Consider the following 17,363-nt stretch of genomic DNA (forward strand, 5'->3'; position numbering starts at 1 on the left):
GCTGGCACGCAAGCAGCGTCGCGTCAGTTGCGGCAGCTCGTGCTTCATCAGCTCCGGGGTTTTCTACTGTTTGTTTCTGGAAACAGATAAAGAGATCAGATTCAGATCGGATCGGACCGGATCGTCGCTGTTCTTCAGATATGCTCGTGATTTAGAGGCGTCGGTCATCAGTTTGTGTCGGACAGAAAGGAATGAGATCAGATCATCAATGTTTCACTGGGGCAAGTGGAAGAAGAGGATGGGCGCGAACAGTTCGTCCAAGAGACCGGTGTTCGACGATAAAGAGGACGGTCAGTCTCTTACAATCAGCTATTAATGTATGATAAAGACAATCTACATACAGTACTAGTGTAACACGCGAGCTCTAATGTAACTAAAGAAACGTGTCACTGTCATGAGCAACAATGCAGGTTTGGCTTGATAAACTCACACAATCCTTTATTTTATCATTTAACATTATTTATATATTCATGTCAACGAGTTATCCGTGAACACAAAGGCAAACATGTATAGATTGCGTTATATTAAATGCTTTATTCTATCTATAGTTTTCTTTATGTGATAAGTTGGGAAATGAAATGTTTGTGGATAGCTCTGTGTGATCTAAATAAGAGTCATTTACATTTAAACATGCATGTTTGTTTTATTCTCATGCATCATCATCATGTATCCGTACGTAGACAGTTTTAGACAATAAACCTAAAATCATTGATATAGCCGCTGTCCTATTGTCTGTTAAAGACCCCATGAAATCAAAATGGAAGTTTTTGTTTGTTTGTTTTTAGTATGAATATGTTGGTTCTAAGGATATCTGTAATGCGTGTACTGAAAAACATTGACAGAATTAAGATATAAGCATACAACTTACAGTCTCTCACCACCGTCAATATACAGATCGATGGTTTTTATGAGGTCACTTCTGCTTCTCAGTAGATTTCAGGTTATGAGGTTAACTAATTGCTTACACATTGGCTCTTTTATAAAGGGGTGGAAGAACTCAGTTAGTCCCGCCCTAACTTCCTGTTTTAGTGGAAAATTATGTCAACCAATCCGCACATTTAAGTCACTACATTAGGTCTTTAAACTTTAAAGCTTTTGCTCAAAATAAATAGGCAATTGACATTTTGGTCCACAGATGCAAATATCCCATCTTTGATCTCTTCTATAAAGCTTTTATTTCAAATCCAATTTCTGCATCATTATCGCTGCTGCTACAGATTATAGGCATAAAACCCAGACAATTAAATCATTTGCTGTTTAATTGGTTAATCAGTGAGGATTAGAGAGATCCAGAAGTATTACCCAAAGGAATTCAGTTCTGAAACTCAATATTTTGTAGTTAAAAGAAACCACCACAGCATTGTTTCACAAGACCTTAAGGAAAGACCAGGAGGTCACAGAGACTAAATGAGGTTTATAATCATATAATTTTGCAATGACCCATTTAGTTACAGCACACTGAAGCCCCAAAATCACTATCGTTATGAATATGAAAATGATTATGTGCGGGTGAATGACTTCTGTTATCTACAGGACAAAGTGAAGTTGTTGTTTTATCAAACGTGAGATATATATATATATATACGATCAATTGACCTGAACGCAGTCAGGATAAACGTCAACAACTCTGTCTGCTTTATTCGACTGATGAAACACTGAAAAATGATCTATAACACTTTCTGATGTACTGTATACGTTAACACTAGTTAATGAAATCCATTAGTTATTGTGAACTAACACTGACAGAACGTATTGATCTTGATCAATTTAGAGGATAAATTCAATCTCATCATTAACAGATCTCTCAGTAATTCTGTGTGAAAGACATTTAAATATATCTGTTTTTCTCAATGCTCCAGAAGATTCTCACATTTATAATCAATGTGCAGTGTTATATCTGCAGGAGCGCTGGGTTTATATGACGCTTTGATGCTGTGTAGACAAAACCGCTTACTCCTCACGATGCAAACATAAAAGAGATAAAGGGAGGTGCAGAAAGAGAGAGAGAGCTTGTGTTGTGAGGTTTGTGTTAGAATCCTTTTGTTGTGTCATTGTGCGATCACTTGAGTTGTGTGTTATGTTGGTTTGGCTCATGTTTAGTCTTACAGTAATACCTAAAAGATTTGTTTGTGTGCTTCAGAAAGGCAGTAGAATTCAATTAAGAGTAAATGATGGCTTTGGATCTGTTCTGTTCCTCACACTTTCTCATTTTTGAGCGTGATTTTACTGAAAAGAGCTTCACAGATTTCTCCTTTTGTGTTCCAAAGAGGTAAAGTGATTTAGAGGCTTAAATTAACATGTTGGTGAGAGAATAGTGATGATATAATAATGATTAGTTTATTTGGTAAACTGGGAGTGTATGCAAGAGATGAACACCTGCATTTGAAAAGGCAGCGGATGACATCATGAGTTTATGTTAGAAGAACAGAAGCTGATGTTGACCTGGTTAAAGAAGTGATGTAGAGCCTGCAGCTAAACTGCACGCTGTAGACTGCAGCAAATCGCATGCTAACCTCACATTTCATTGAAGTCAAACACGCTTGAACTGAGAAAGAATAAATATTTCACAGTCCTTTAATACCGCTGCAGACGCATGCTTTTAAAATGAAAAGTAGTTGTTTTTCTACTGATCTTGGACTGTTAAGTGGTTTCTTTAGCAAATATTTCTAGTAATGTTATCACGGTAGAGATGATGATGGGATTTATTAGCAGTACATAACTGTAGTGTTACTGTAAACATTATAGACACTGTATACTGTTAATATTTAATGTGATGGCTGATGTAGATCAATATCTGCAGGTCCACACTTATACCAAATTAAAAAAGGACAACAAAAGCATAATATAGGTAAGCATAGTGTTTAAATGAATACCATGATGGTTACGCATTAACCTGCAGGGTTTTCATTAAAACTTTTAGAGCATAATATACGTATTTCATAATGAATTGCCATCAAAATGAACTGTTAATGCATTAAAACTGTGTAGGGTTTAGAAACACATCATAGAAATAAATATACTTATAATTGAATTTGTCCACAGCATTAATTTATTACTATATTTATGTATGTAGAAAATATTCTCCAGTTACTCTGTGATATGTATTAAACAGTATTTATTGTCTTTATGACTATAATATGACTAGTATGTATTAGAGGAAGATATTGATTGTGGGTTAATGCAGATCACTGAATGAATCTTAACTGATGTTTATTAATAAACACACAGGAAAGCTCAAATTATTTCCATTATAAATGAATTATTATTAGTAATAGGACAATATATTGCAGATGCCGATATATCTGCCGATATTTTAAATTTTTTTTGTTATCAGGATCAGCCAATACATTTCTCTATTACTTTAATTTGATGTTTGTAATAAAAAGACACTCAGTGTCACTCAATGTAAGGCCAAAGTCTGACAGACAGTTAAATGATCAATCATTATTCACTTTTTAACATGACATTATGTTGTGTCACAAACACCACACTAGGGATGGGACGATTACCAGTTTCATGATTAACCACGATAAAATGTCCTGACGGTTAGTATTATCGTTTAAAATTTAATTATCATTACAACCGTGTTCATAATTACCGTGATTTAAAAAATTTGCGGTAGATCCTGTCCAGCCAGAATCAGTTTGACGCAGGCGCGCACATGCAACATAGTTTTTTGCACAAGAAGGCATTTAAGGGATAATGTATTATATTCATTTACGGTAAAGTTATTAGACAGATTTATTATTATTTTTTACCACAGAAATAATTTCAGGGACATGAATTATTAAATTGTGATTTTCAAAAATAAAACTTGATCAAAGGTTTTCAGTGTGTGTATCAGTTCCATCTCATTTGAACAAAACCATGGTAATATTGATAACCGTGATAACTTTGGTCACTATAATCATGATATGAAATTTTCATACCGTGTGTGTGTGTGTGTGTGTGTGTGTGTGTGTGTGCGTAAGCGTGCGTGTGAGTATTGTCTTCGTCCCCTTATTAGGCTGCTCTCTCTCTCTCTCTCTCTTTCTTTGTCTGTCTCTCTCTATCTGTCTTTCTCAAGTGTAATCATTAGTTTTTCTCATTAGGGATCTCTGTCTGATGGGAGTGAGTGTTGAATATGAATAATGACTTTACTGTAGTTTTGTGCTGGGAGTCTCATGAGAGTTAGTTTGTGTTTCATTCTTTCAGATAGATGTTAATGGATTAATGGTGTACAGGTGGAGGTTTTTTTTAGCAGCTGTTGTGTCAGTCAATGTGGTTCTTATATTGTATAAGGTCTCTTGTAATGTTAGTCTGAGTTTTATTCACTTGAGGAATGAGTCTGAATCGTGAAAAACTTTCTTTATCATGAGGAGGACAATCTGATCATTGTTATATATATATATGTCTATGGTTTTTGTTGTTGTTGAGCTCACCAGGGTGTTTTTTTTTCAGAATGTACCAAATTGATTAGCAGATCTGACATCTACTAATGTTCCTTGTGTCTGATTGTTTTTAAAATCTAAATATGGCATAACTCCCATAACCACATGCAGATGGCACACTTAAAATCAACTCCAGACATTTAACATGCTTCATCTATAAGGAAATAATTGTAACAAATAGACCAAACCTGTCCATAAAATAGCTTTTAAATGAACTGTTTCATTACTGTTGGCCTCTTTATAAAGGCAGAGTTACATATTAAACATTAAACAACACCTAAACCATTCAGATAATCTGGATGTGAATAATTGCTAAATAAAGCTGAGAGTGTGCACTTTAAGCCAATATTTATTATATGACTGTAAGTGGAATAAATGTTGTGTAAAAAACACAAAAAGTGCCTCTATCCCACTGACTGTGATCTTCTTACTTCATACTTACAGCATCATACATGAGAAGAGACGTCTCGATCTCTCTATAGGACTGGGGTATAAAGAGAAAATCTTTTATATTATATTGAGTAGACATAATGTTTTATTTCCTCACAAAAGTCACTGTCTGTGTTAATGATCTGTCCAGCAGAGTTGTGATGTGTTGTATTATAACAATATGAGAAATCAATGTAGTGAATGTGCTGGTGAGGGCCGCACTTCAAAGCCGAGGCCATTGACTGCCCTTTTATCTGTTCAAGCCCTGATATTTACAACAGCCGTCTATTCTAAAGCATTCAAGCCATTCAAACCATAAACAGAAACATCAGAGAGGATTATGGGTATGTATGTGTATCGTTCAGCACAGTGACTTCTCTTTCATGAGAGCTAAATAAAACACATTTCTTTTGTGAGAACATAAAATCCTTCAATTTGACATTTGGACTTTGGCAACAAAGGATTAAATGAAAGATAATTATTGCTTAACTTTGGCTTTTCTCCAGGAGCTAAGAATGATCCAAGTTAAACATAGACTCTGTGTTTTACTTAATAGCACAGAAATCCAGCGTTGACTGTTTTCTTCCTGACATTTTAATTCTTACTGCATCTTTATAAATGCAGAGCAAACTAAACACGTGTGCACTTCACTTCAGTTCTCATCCGTGAGGGTTTAAACTGAATTTGTCAAATATACGACTACAAGAAATAATGACAGTGATCACAATAAACAAAGGCTCATAGATTTAAATCTTCATGCTTGTTAAGAAAACAGAGACATGAAAGTATTTCTTTTAATATTTTAGTAAAGGTTAAGTATATCTCAGTCTGATGTTGTTCAAGCCCAAACCTTCTTGCACAAGGCTATTGTTTAGCTTCAGATATGACATCACCTTCCAGTAAGAAGCTAATATAACAATAAAAATATGCTCAGTACTTTGAAGCAGTTTGAGTAAAAGTCATCATGAAGGAGCTTTGAAGGAAATCAATGAAATATTGAAGAAGTCTGATGCTGAGATCTCAGATGCATGCTGTGCGTCTCTGATAAAGAAAATGATGGTGTGTGATAGGTGTTTGTAATGCTTTAAAGATCAAACACATGTCTTCTGTAATCCCTGATGAGCACATCGTTCTTCATCATCATCATCATCATGTATAGTGTTACACACCGTAAGAATGACTTTAGAATCTTGTGGACATCTTAAGTCTGATTTCAAATATTCAATAGACGGCTGAACACATGCTGAAATATTTAGTTAGTTTGTGTGTATTTCTCTGTGTTTTGGCCTTTGAACAGCTCATACAGGTCGGTTTCAGACAGGAGGTCGATGGGTTGTTTTCTGCTGTATTGATTATCATCAGATGCTCTTAAGATGTTTCAGACATTATGTCGTCTGAATCTTTCCTATGATTTCATGCTCTGAAAGCTTGTGTCTTCTTACCTTTTTGTTTATTTTTCACAGATTTTAGTTTCAAGCCAAATTAAAATATTTTTTAATGTAAATGTGATTAAAGAACAATTGATTATAAAGATTTAATTTCTAACATTTCAGCCCCCAACCATTTTTTGGCGATGTGAAAAAACGTCATTACTGTATGGCAACACAAATAATGAAACTTTACTCTCGACATTGAAGAAAACTTGAGATTTGTGGAAACAATATCACAATGCAAAGCAATTCTTTAAGTGTTTGGTTGGTGTTATTTACTATGGTAAAGTTGGACTGGATTATTTTACAATATTGAATTAAAGATGAAGTACATTTACATTATACTGAAGTTGTTTTCTCTGTACTGATGTTGTGAAGCTGTTTCTTTGAGTCAGGTCTCATGTCAATCATTAGAGATTACCCATCATGCATCTGTTTGTGTCTGGAGGGGGGAATTTGTGCCCTTGATTGTTATTGATAAAGAAACCCTTGATTTAAATGTATAATGTCTGTTTGCATAAATAATATCAAGATATGAGCAAGCAAGTCAGTTTGATATAAGCACATACAGTGATGCTAATGCTGAAGGTTGATGAGCAGCTGTATTATTTTGTTGTATTGAACATGAAAACATCATGTAGCCGCCGGTGGCTGTTTGGACACATAAACTTATTGAATGCATGTTAATACAGATTGAATGATTGTAGTACATTAGATAAATGCTTAAAGAGGAACCCACTGTTGTAAATGATCTCTGTGTTTCTTGTATATGTCAATTATGTGAAGGTTCTTTGCTGGCTGGCACGATAACACTCGCTGTAGCATACTGTAAGTGAGGTTCAGGTTTATCAGCGTTCCTCAGTTCTTAAAGGACTCGTGTGCCTGAAGCGTCTGTCAGTGAGGAGAAATCAACCAACGCCACAGAGCTCAACATGGCAACAAACTGAATTCTCATTTACGCTCAATCTCTTCCTTCAGTCATTGGGTTGTTATAGGGCTTTAGTGAAAGTATATAAGAACACATCAGTGTGTATAAGCTAAATATATACAAGCCCTTACCAACGCTGAAATAGCTGCTGTTTAAAAGCAGTTTATTTCCTACCATCTTCTTGTATATTGTTCAGAATGATACTTTTTAATACATTTATATCTACACACAGTATGTTTTTCTGTGTGTATTGTCATTAGATTGTGTGTTTTCTCTGTCCACAAACACTGCATTGCTGTTGAAATAAGTGAACGGCTTCAGATGGTTATGTAGTGTTTTAAAGGAGTAGTCCACTTTAAAGAAGGGGTCTATTGACTTTTTATAGTAGGAACAAAATACTATGGTAAGTCAATGGGCCCCATCTTTAAAGTGGACTATTTCCCAGACTTCATACACTGCTGTACCCCTCGAATCTATAACCATCCCTCTGTGTACCCCTCTCTCTCTCAAACACACCACATTAGATTAATATGGAAGATTAATATCAAAGGCATTTTACTATAAACAATCAAATATCAAAGTGATTATATGAATGATGTTAATCTGAATTGTGGACGTAAACTCCTTCAGATGTTCTAAATCCCTCATGATGAAGGTTTTCTCATCTGGGATCCACACATAAGTCTCTGTACTTGATCTGTTAGCAGCCCATTGGACATCACACTTTCATTCTTGTTGATATATTGGCTTTAGTCCAGTAGGAGCTTTGCCAGGAACATCAGTCCATTACAGCCAGTGTCTCTGTGATGCTGATTCATCAATCATGTGCTGATAAACCCATCTTACAGCCAGATTGCCTTTCAGTTTCTGTGTGTTCAGTTATAATGTAAAGAGATTGTGTATGTGTGCATGTGTAAATAGGACAAACAGAGTCATGCACTCAGATATAGACTCTACATTGATGGAGAATATTTTGACATTTATTTTAAACGTTACATAAAGGATGAAAATTCACTAGATTTTTTGTCTGTGTTTATCTAATATCTTTCTTTGATATATAAACATTTCTTTTCTGGCCAAAATGACACTACACATCATCACATCATCGTAATGTAAGCAGAAAACAGGAACTTCCCAGAACGACTTGAAGTCATAAATCATCTGCAATTATTAAAACTACATTAAGGTTCCTGTTTGTTTTTGTCTTCTCATGTTCATGTCTTTTATTTATGAAACTGTTATGTCCCTTTGTAGTTTATGGTCTTTGTTGTCTTGTTGTCTAGATTTGTTTGTCTTCATGTCACAGTACCACAAAAGCGATTTGAAAGCAGACTCCTCTGTATGATTTTACGAATCGCTCTCGCGGTACTTCGACGTCATCCACCTGTCAGTTGTTGCAGTGCCACACGAAGTCGAACAAGCCTTGTGTAAATCTAGCCGTGTGTTTGCCATTGTCTCTAGCGGGTTATTGTTTCATGTAATGTGTACCTTTCATGTTTTGTTCACTGTTATGCCATCCCATCCATTTTTGGATTTATTCAAGTTATCTGCATTTAGATCCTTCTCAAGCGTTTTTTTTCATGGACTGCACGCTACATTACCCATAATTCAATGTTCTTTTCTAAAGCAGTGGGCCATTGAATGATAAATCTACAGGATGTGCTATGGCAGATTTCATTCTCTGATGCATTAGAAATAATAAATCTTGGTAATGTCATTAGATTGTCATGTTGTGCAACACAAACACAACTACACTGAGAGCTCAGGTTCAGTTCTGCTGGTTTACACCGGGTGAGAAAGAGCAAATCAATGAGTTTTCTGCTTATTTCGCTGGAGGTTTTTATGATATCAAGCATTGATTCATGCAGTAGAGATTCAGGTGGACAAATACAGATGTTGTACTACAGACATAACAGCTCATTTTGTGCAAATGCAAGATTGGGTTTCTGTTGAAAAGTAAAGAATCACAAAACAAGATGTTTTATTTCTAGCTGTGCCGCTGAGCACATCTGTTTCTCTTTTAAACAATGAAGGGAGAAGATTAAATCGAATCAGATCTTTCATATTTTACATGACTGTTTTATTCAAAATGTTATAAAATAGTTTTGCATTATTAATCTACTTTTCTTTTTTTCTAGTAAATTTCGATCACTTCCAGATTCTCAGAGCCATTGGTAAAGGCAGCTTTGGGAAGGTAAGATGATATTTTTACATCCATTAATTCGATAATTACAGATGCACAGGTATGCACATATATTTTAAAATACGTTTCAAAATGTTAAAAAAATTATTTTTCAATATATTTTTGCCAATTTTTTGTATATTTTTAAATTATATTCACTTTGCATTGGAAGAAAAACTTTGGATGTTGCAAACCTGTAAACATAACAGGTAATTGGCTTTAATGGGTGACTTAAATTGAGATTGGCTAACTCCTGCATCTGATTTAATGAAAGTTTTTGACAAATTTGACCCAAATTATAGACTCGCCTACTAAGCCAAATTTGAAACTCCTGAAAGTCTACGCTTCTTGCTATTGCGGTTTTTGCAAATGATATGAGTGATTGTTGTGTTATTGCTGCTGTGAAAGATACTAAGATATCTACATGTAAACCGCATATAGTAATAAAGAGAAATTTGAAGTCGTTCTGTAAACAAGCTTTTTAATGGATCTTAATTTCTGTGACTGGGTAAATTAAATCCCGAAGCCAGAGATAGCGTTGCAATATTTTAAATCACTCTATTTGGACATTTTAAACAAGCTTATATATAAGATTAAAGGGCGTAATAATCTGTGGTTTTCAGAGAAACTGTCTGATTTAATTCATGAGCGTGATCTTGCTCGGTCAACGGCAAAGAAATCTAAAAATAGCTCGGATTGGCAACATTTTAAGCCTTTTAAGAAACAAATGTGTCTCTCAAATACACAAAGCAAAATCAGATTTTTATGTAAATGAAATATGTGACAGCTCAGCCAATCCCTCTAAATTTTGGAAAGTTATAAAATCACTTTCCTCCAATTGTAGGGATAGTGTTATGCCACATATAGTATATTAGATTCCCTAAACCAGCATTTGATATCTTCTGAGTTGTTGTTTGAGCATACAACACATCAACAGAGGAGAAAAGAAAAGGAAGAGGTTTATTCTTTGTTCAGGGAAATCGTAGCTATCGGTTTTGATCTTGTTCCTATTGTAGCATAAAGCAGGAGGTTTATGATGTTCTTAAAAGGTTAAATAGCAAGAAATCCTCTGGTCCTGATGGGTTGAATCCATACTTTTTAAATATAGCAGCAGAAGATATTGCAGAACCTTTGACGCACATTTTTAATTTGACTATCGAAACTGGATTATAGTGTATGGAAGTCAGCATTTGTCACTCCTTTATTAAAGGGTGAGATAGATCAAATAGGCCAATATCTAAGCTATCGGCTTTAGCCAAGATCTTGGAAGGGCTTATAAGTGACAAGTTGAAAGTATATTTAAAGTCAAGAAACATTTTAAATGATTTTCAATCAAAGTGTTAAATGATTTCATAAGTGCTGTTGATTCTAAAGATTATTGTATTGCGTTGTTTTTACATCTTTCAAAGGCGTTTAATACAGTTGATCACTATATTCTGACTCAGAGATTGATGGATTTTGAAATGTCTCCAAATGCTGTTAAATGGTTTGTCAACTATTTAAGTGGCCAAACACAAAGTGTTCAGGTGGATGGTGTGTCTTCAAACTCATTACTTTTACAAAATGGTGTCCCCCAGGGATCCATTTTGGGCCCCATTTTATTTACTATTTAAATGTTTATATTTTGGCAGTATATACATATATATATATATATATATATATATATATATATATATATATATATATATATATATATATATATATATATATATATATATATATATATATATATATATATATATATATAATATATTTTTTGCTTTATAGGTTGTAAGATTAAAAATGTATTTGTTGCTCCTGAAATACATTTTGAAATATATGTTAATATATGAAGGTTAAAACTCAATATATTTTCACATTCAAAAATATATGTAATTAAACTTTACTTTCTACAAAATGTATTTAGCATATGTTTAAAACATATTTTTGGCCAAAGAAATGTATTTTTTTGCCGTAAATGGTCTTTTAGGAAACAAGTGTAGTCCTTAAAAAAGTTAAAGTCACATTAGCTGGGGAATAAATGACAGTCAGTGTGTAATTATCTTTCTTCACAGGTCGACCTCCTTTACTCTGTCCTCATGATAGTAAAAGCCTTAAAATGATGAAAAATAGCTTTGTATGTTGAATCTCCTGAGGTTTACACACCATAACATCCTCTGTATGAGAATAAAGAGAGAGAAGATGGTGTGTGTGTGTGTGTGTGTGTGTGTGTGTGTGTGTGTGTGTTTGGTCTTCTCCTGGATGATTCACCAGCTTTCAAACGCAGCTTCACAGTTTTCATGCAGTAGAAGTGAATATTAAATCCTGTCTCTTTTTCTTTGAGAGACGTCATAGAGACAGACAGACAATAATAACCTCTGAGAGATCAGAAAAGCCTTGGGGTTTCCCACAGAGAGACTTCAGCTTATCACGTAACTCATGTCAACATTCATAAGCAGCAGAAACACACAGCTGGGCACTTTACAAACCTAGAAAAATGCTTATGATGTTAAATACTGGACATATAAAACACGTTCTTCTGTATTTCAGCATCACTGTGGTTCAATTGAACACACGGCAGGACTGTGACTGGGATGTACGGTTGCTTAGTAACTACTGGTTTTATTACCAGATAGAAAGTTTCCAAAGAGAAACCCCAAGGTTCCACCAGAACAGTTTTGGAAATGTTATGTAACACACATAAAGATCTCATTGTCTTCTCATCTGTAGACCATCAATGTTTAAATCCACGTAAATTCACACGTAAACTCACTGCAATTTCTTTCATGTTGCACTTTACCTTGATGTGATATGATGTGAAGTAATCTTTAAGTACTGTAAGTTGGTTGGTGTAAATCTGTCAAATATCTATTTAGTGTAAATTGTTAAATGACATCCACAGCTTCCAGTTTTCAATGGGTTCCTTTAGCGTTTTAGGCTAAAACATCAAACAGATGTTTCACACTGATATTTAACCTAATATCTGATTATAAAGTGAAACTGGGACACAACAAATCAAACCTCTCATTAGAATGAACATGTGAATGTTATATTAAAGAGATCATCACTGCTGTCAAAGATGCCAAACCTGTAACACCATTAAACCCTTTGTGCTACAGATCTGAATCTTTATGTTGGACACTAAAGCCAAAGGTTTTCTTTAAGTACACACCTTTTTTTTCACTGATTCTTAGCTTGTGAATGTCCTGTAAATGACACAAAGCAGTGCTGCCCAGAAGATCTGGTTGAGTTGTCATTTGTGTAAGAAATCATTTTTACTGTCTATGTGTTGAATGCGGCCATTTTGTCAGTAATGTAAAGGTTGACATAAGTATTATTTAGTCCATGCTCAATGTGTTTATGTAATAATCACACATACACTACATCTGCTCATTCATTTCTACTGAGGGGTTTGATTTATTAGAATCAGATCAGAGGCGCTGTGATTGGCTGTACAGTTAGTGATGCTCATGTGACATCATTTCCTGTCACAACAGATCATTTAATACATGAAACACAGTGAAACATTTCTTTCTGTAACTGAAAGACTTCAAATCACGGATATCTGGATGGTGTGTGTGCTTTGTGCTTGTGTTTGTGTGTGTGTGTGTGTGTGTGTGTGTGTGTGTGTGTGTGTGTGTGTGTGTGTGTGTGTGTGTGTGTGTGTGTGTGTGTGTGTGCGTGCGTGCGTGCGTGTGCGCGCGCGTGCGTGTGTGTGTGTGTGTGTGTGTGTAATATATTCTAGAGAAAATCCCTCGGCTTGTTGCAGTCAGATGTGTTTAGTTCAGCTTCAATAGATTTGAATCCACTAAAGTTCATCTCATCAGAATAAATATCAACTGAATCAATGTTCTGTTTTTTTCAGTAGAAGGATATTTTAAACGTCAGTCTGGCATGAGACAAACACAGGAGTCTTGTAAGGATGAGTTTGGTTTTGGAAAGGATCAGACGTGATCATTCTGGTGGTTTCTGTGACCCACAAACCAAATCCTTTTGTGAATTTAAAACAAAGATGTTTCTTTTAAGTTGGCTGGACCGAGCCGTCCCGTGAGGAAAACTGTGACAACAATGAATAAAGCTGCTAAATATACGAGAGTTATGGGGATAAACGCTCGCTCGGCAGATCGGCTCTGAATTCATAACCGTGACTGTATATAAAAATGCTTCTTCTCGATCTATCGGACATACAAGACTGACATATATAAGATGTTAGACTAGTAGATGTTTATGGGATATTTAAATATCAATCAGTCTTGAGTCTTTAACTCATTTTAAAGTGCAATAGTTTTAAAGGATGATAACTGTAAATCACACATATTCAGAACGAATATTTAACACTGCTGTTTGTGAACATTGCAGTTCATTTTTGGCAAATCCGACTTGCATTTTACATTATGTTTATATAGTGAAAATAGTGCAGTTTATATACTGTGTGGAGGTCTCTGCTCTTATAGTAACACCAAACCTGATTCAATTATGAAGCATTTAATGTGTTTGTTGATATTTACCGGTACATCTGCTGTTTTGTCATAAGAGTTTAAGGGATTTATAAGCTCAGAAAAAGACTTCTTTAAGGTGGTTTCAATGAGATGATTTTGTTTTATCTTCTCTAGGCGCTCACAGGACGTTTGACAGAAGCAGAACATTTATTAGGTCAGCTTGATAGACACAAACTAAAACAACATTATTTATAACTAATAATAGTAAAGTTTACAGAAAAAACATTCACATGACTAAACTTAATATTTATAAACTCTAAACGAAACCATCCACAAATGAAAGTGTTAAATAAAGACGATATACAGTTGATGTGACCGCACACAGATAAAGAAGCAGGTTGTGAAGTAAAACAACAGAACTTTAAAGACTTTACTTTACATCACATCACATGTAGGTCATGAATATTAAACCAACTAGACATTTTCTCTTAATGGTCTTCAGTGAAGAACTGTGCAGGGTCAGAGTTTAAAGACTGTTCTCAGACCTGTGACTGAACCTCTATTAATAATTAACTGATGTCCCACTGGACTGAGATCTGTGCTTGTGTGAGGAATAATAACTGAATGACATTGATCTGAGATGAATTCTTCTCTTTAAAGTAAAAGTCTCTGGTGTGTCTTACAGGAATAGTTCACCCAAAAACTAAAATTCTGTCATGTTTATAAATGTCTTTGTTGTGATGAACACTTAGGAAGATATTTGGAGGAATGTTTGTAACCAATCATGAGCTCCATTCACTTCCATAGTAGGAAAAAAGATGACTATAGAAGTCAATGTGGCCTCTGATCGGTTTGGTTACAAACATTCCCTTAAATCTTCATTATTATCAGAACAAAGACATTTACAGGTTTGTAAGAACATGAGAGTGAGAAAATGATGACAGAATGTTTATTTTTGGGTGAACTATTCCTTTAACACGAGTTTATCTGTTTGATTTAAGTCTTGATTTACCTTCACAAAGCTCTCAACATCACGTCTGATCTTCAGAAACCTTCATTGTATTGTGTTTAGTTTTCTGTATCATTTACTCAATATAGTATTTCATTGTTTTAATGATACATTGTTTTTTGTTGTGATGATAGTAACGCTCTTTTCATCTCTTTGTTACGATGTATGTAAAGATTTTATTTTGTAAATCTGGTGTAGTTTGGTCTTAGATTTTGAAATGTCTTGTAGGATTGTTTGTTGCAGTAGTTGTCTTGACCCTGTTGTAAATTACAGTCAGGCATTAAAAATGTTAATTTGAAGAACAGTTGTTGTGATAAATGTGACTGGAAATGTGTTTGGACTCAAAGGTTCAATCTACAGATTCACTTGACAAATCAAATATTCAGTTTTTCTTGTTTATATCTGTTGGGGTTTTGTTTGTTTTGTTGTTTGCTCTCTAGGTTATTAAGTGATTTGATGGCACTAATTTGGCAAACTTTGGTAAACTCTTGGGGGTGGTTTCCCGGACGGGGATTAGACTAGTCCTGGACTAAGATAATTGTAAGAGCTGTCCAAACTAAAAACAAATTGCATGGACATGTCTTGAAATACATCAGTGCCCTTTGTTTTGCCTCGAAGTGCACACAAGTAATGTTTTTAGTAAGGCATGTTTGTTCAAACTAGTTATATTTCTTGATTAAACTAAGGCCTTGTCCGGGAAAGCACCGCTTAGGGGCGGATTAATCCAGGACTAGGCCGTAGTTACTTCAGGACATATAAGTAGTTTTTAAAAACATACATTACAAAAAAAAACACTACAGGTGTGCATCTTAAAACGGAACAATGTTACTGATATATGTCAAAATATGTCAGAGCAAGATGTTCTGAAATGAAAGCAGCTCAAACATGCGTTTTAGTCTGGGACTAAGATGAACCCTGTCCGGGAAACCGCTTCCAAGTGTTAAGATAAAATGGTTTTGTGAATACAGGCCCTGAAGTCATATAACATGATCAGATTTAGTTTTTATTTTGACAATCTTTGGCTTGTTCAGATTTAAAGTCTGTTTATACTGTGTGTGCATATCTTTAAGAAAAGAAAAGTAAATGATGAATCATTCTGTCTGTGCAGGTGTGTATCGTACAGAAGCGGGACACAGAGAAGATGTTTGCTATGAAGTATATGAACAAACAGCAGTGCATTGAGCGGGATGAGGTGCGAAACGTCTTCAGAGAGCTGGAGATCTTACAGGAGATTGAACATATGTTTTTAGTCAATCTATGGTGATTATCCGCTATTACTCCATCATCTTATTGTCTTACACAATGCAAAAATGATTTTCAAGAAAAAATTCTCAGTATTTTTGTCTTGTTTTCAGTAAAAATATCTAAAAATTCTTAAATTAAGATGCTTTTTCTTGATGAGCAAAACGACCAAAAATATTTGTGCATAAAACAAGCAAAAAAATCTGCCAATGGAGTAAGCACATTTTTCTTGAATTTAATTATTATTAGTTATTAGAATTTTTTGATATTTTTACTGAAAACAAGACAAAAATACTAAGAATTTTTTTGCAGTGCACACATCTACCCTGAAACACTTTGATGTCATGTAGTTGTTGTGTAGATTCAGTCAACAATGTCATTTGTGTTCTCATGGAGTAACACAACAGATCATGTTCGGCAGAATCTCCAACTGACTTTCCTTCATATAATGAACCCAGCGGCTGTCACGCTTCAAAAATGACAAAAACAACACAGTGTGTCAATAATATCAGTGACAGAAATACTTCATATGTCTCTATTATAGTTGAAAGTTACAGACGACTGCTGCTTTAAAACATGACAGCTTCTGGTCACTGTTTACTTTTATTGTGTTTGTTAAGCAGCATTAAGATTCTGATGAACCGCTTTACTAGTTAATATGACTGACATGATGGTGAATAAATGTGAACAAGCGCTTGTTAAATTCTCTTCAGTGACAGTAACAGTCTTAATCTTAATCTTTTCAATGCACCAGCTCAACCCCAAACAAGATAATCCACTAAGCCAGCATCTGATGTGTGTATGTGTGTAGATGTCATGATTGTTTATATCTTGAGGTGAGCAAACAAAAAAGTAATGTTTTCACCAACCAGTTAATAGGAGTGCTACTTGGGTGTAGAAAGGTGTATTCCTCTGGTGCTCTTCAGCTTGGAGATCCAAAATCTAACACAAATAAACAATAGTTCTTATAAGGAATATAAGTTAAAAAGACTTTATTTTAAACTTGGCTTTTTATTAAAAACATACCAACATGCTTTGGCCTCTGTGGCAAAAACAGATAGAACGCATTGAGCATCTCTTCATCGTCTTTTGACTCTCAGGTCTGTTTCCATAGAAACGCTTCATCACCTCTGACTCTATGTACCTCTATGTGACACACACACACACACACACTTCATTATTTTGTCAGATGTGCACTAGTGTGTTAGTGTGTGTCCTGTTAATGTGATTAGTTGTGGCGCTGTGTGCTTGATTTAATGATAATGTGTGTGTGTAGTAATTGGTTTTTATGTTTA

At 34.8% G+C, this 17,363-nt stretch overlaps 1 protein-coding gene across 3 annotated transcripts in view; it reads left to right on the forward strand.

The window, feature by feature from the left end:
- The window catches only part of LOC129415428 (serine/threonine-protein kinase 32C), a 32,419-nt gene continuing 15,056 nt past the window's right edge, over window positions 1–17,363 (forward strand). For all 3 annotated transcript variants that reach the window (XR_008634816.2, XM_055169412.2, XM_055169413.2), the window contains exons 1-3: window positions 1–290; window positions 9,356–9,411; window positions 15,935–16,086. Coding sequence is in view for 2 of the 3 variants with exons in the window: in XM_055169412.2 (XP_055025387.1) it covers window positions 209–290; window positions 9,356–9,411; window positions 15,935–16,086 (290 nt within the window). In the remaining variant the exon portion in view is untranslated. The remainder of the gene's footprint in view (window positions 291–9,355; window positions 9,412–15,934; window positions 16,087–17,363) is intronic.

The sequence above is a fragment of the Misgurnus anguillicaudatus genome, chromosome 11 (assembly GCF_027580225.2).
Source record: "Misgurnus anguillicaudatus chromosome 11, ASM2758022v2, whole genome shotgun sequence".
Classification (NCBI taxonomy): domain Eukaryota; kingdom Metazoa; phylum Chordata; class Actinopteri; order Cypriniformes; family Cobitidae; genus Misgurnus; species Misgurnus anguillicaudatus.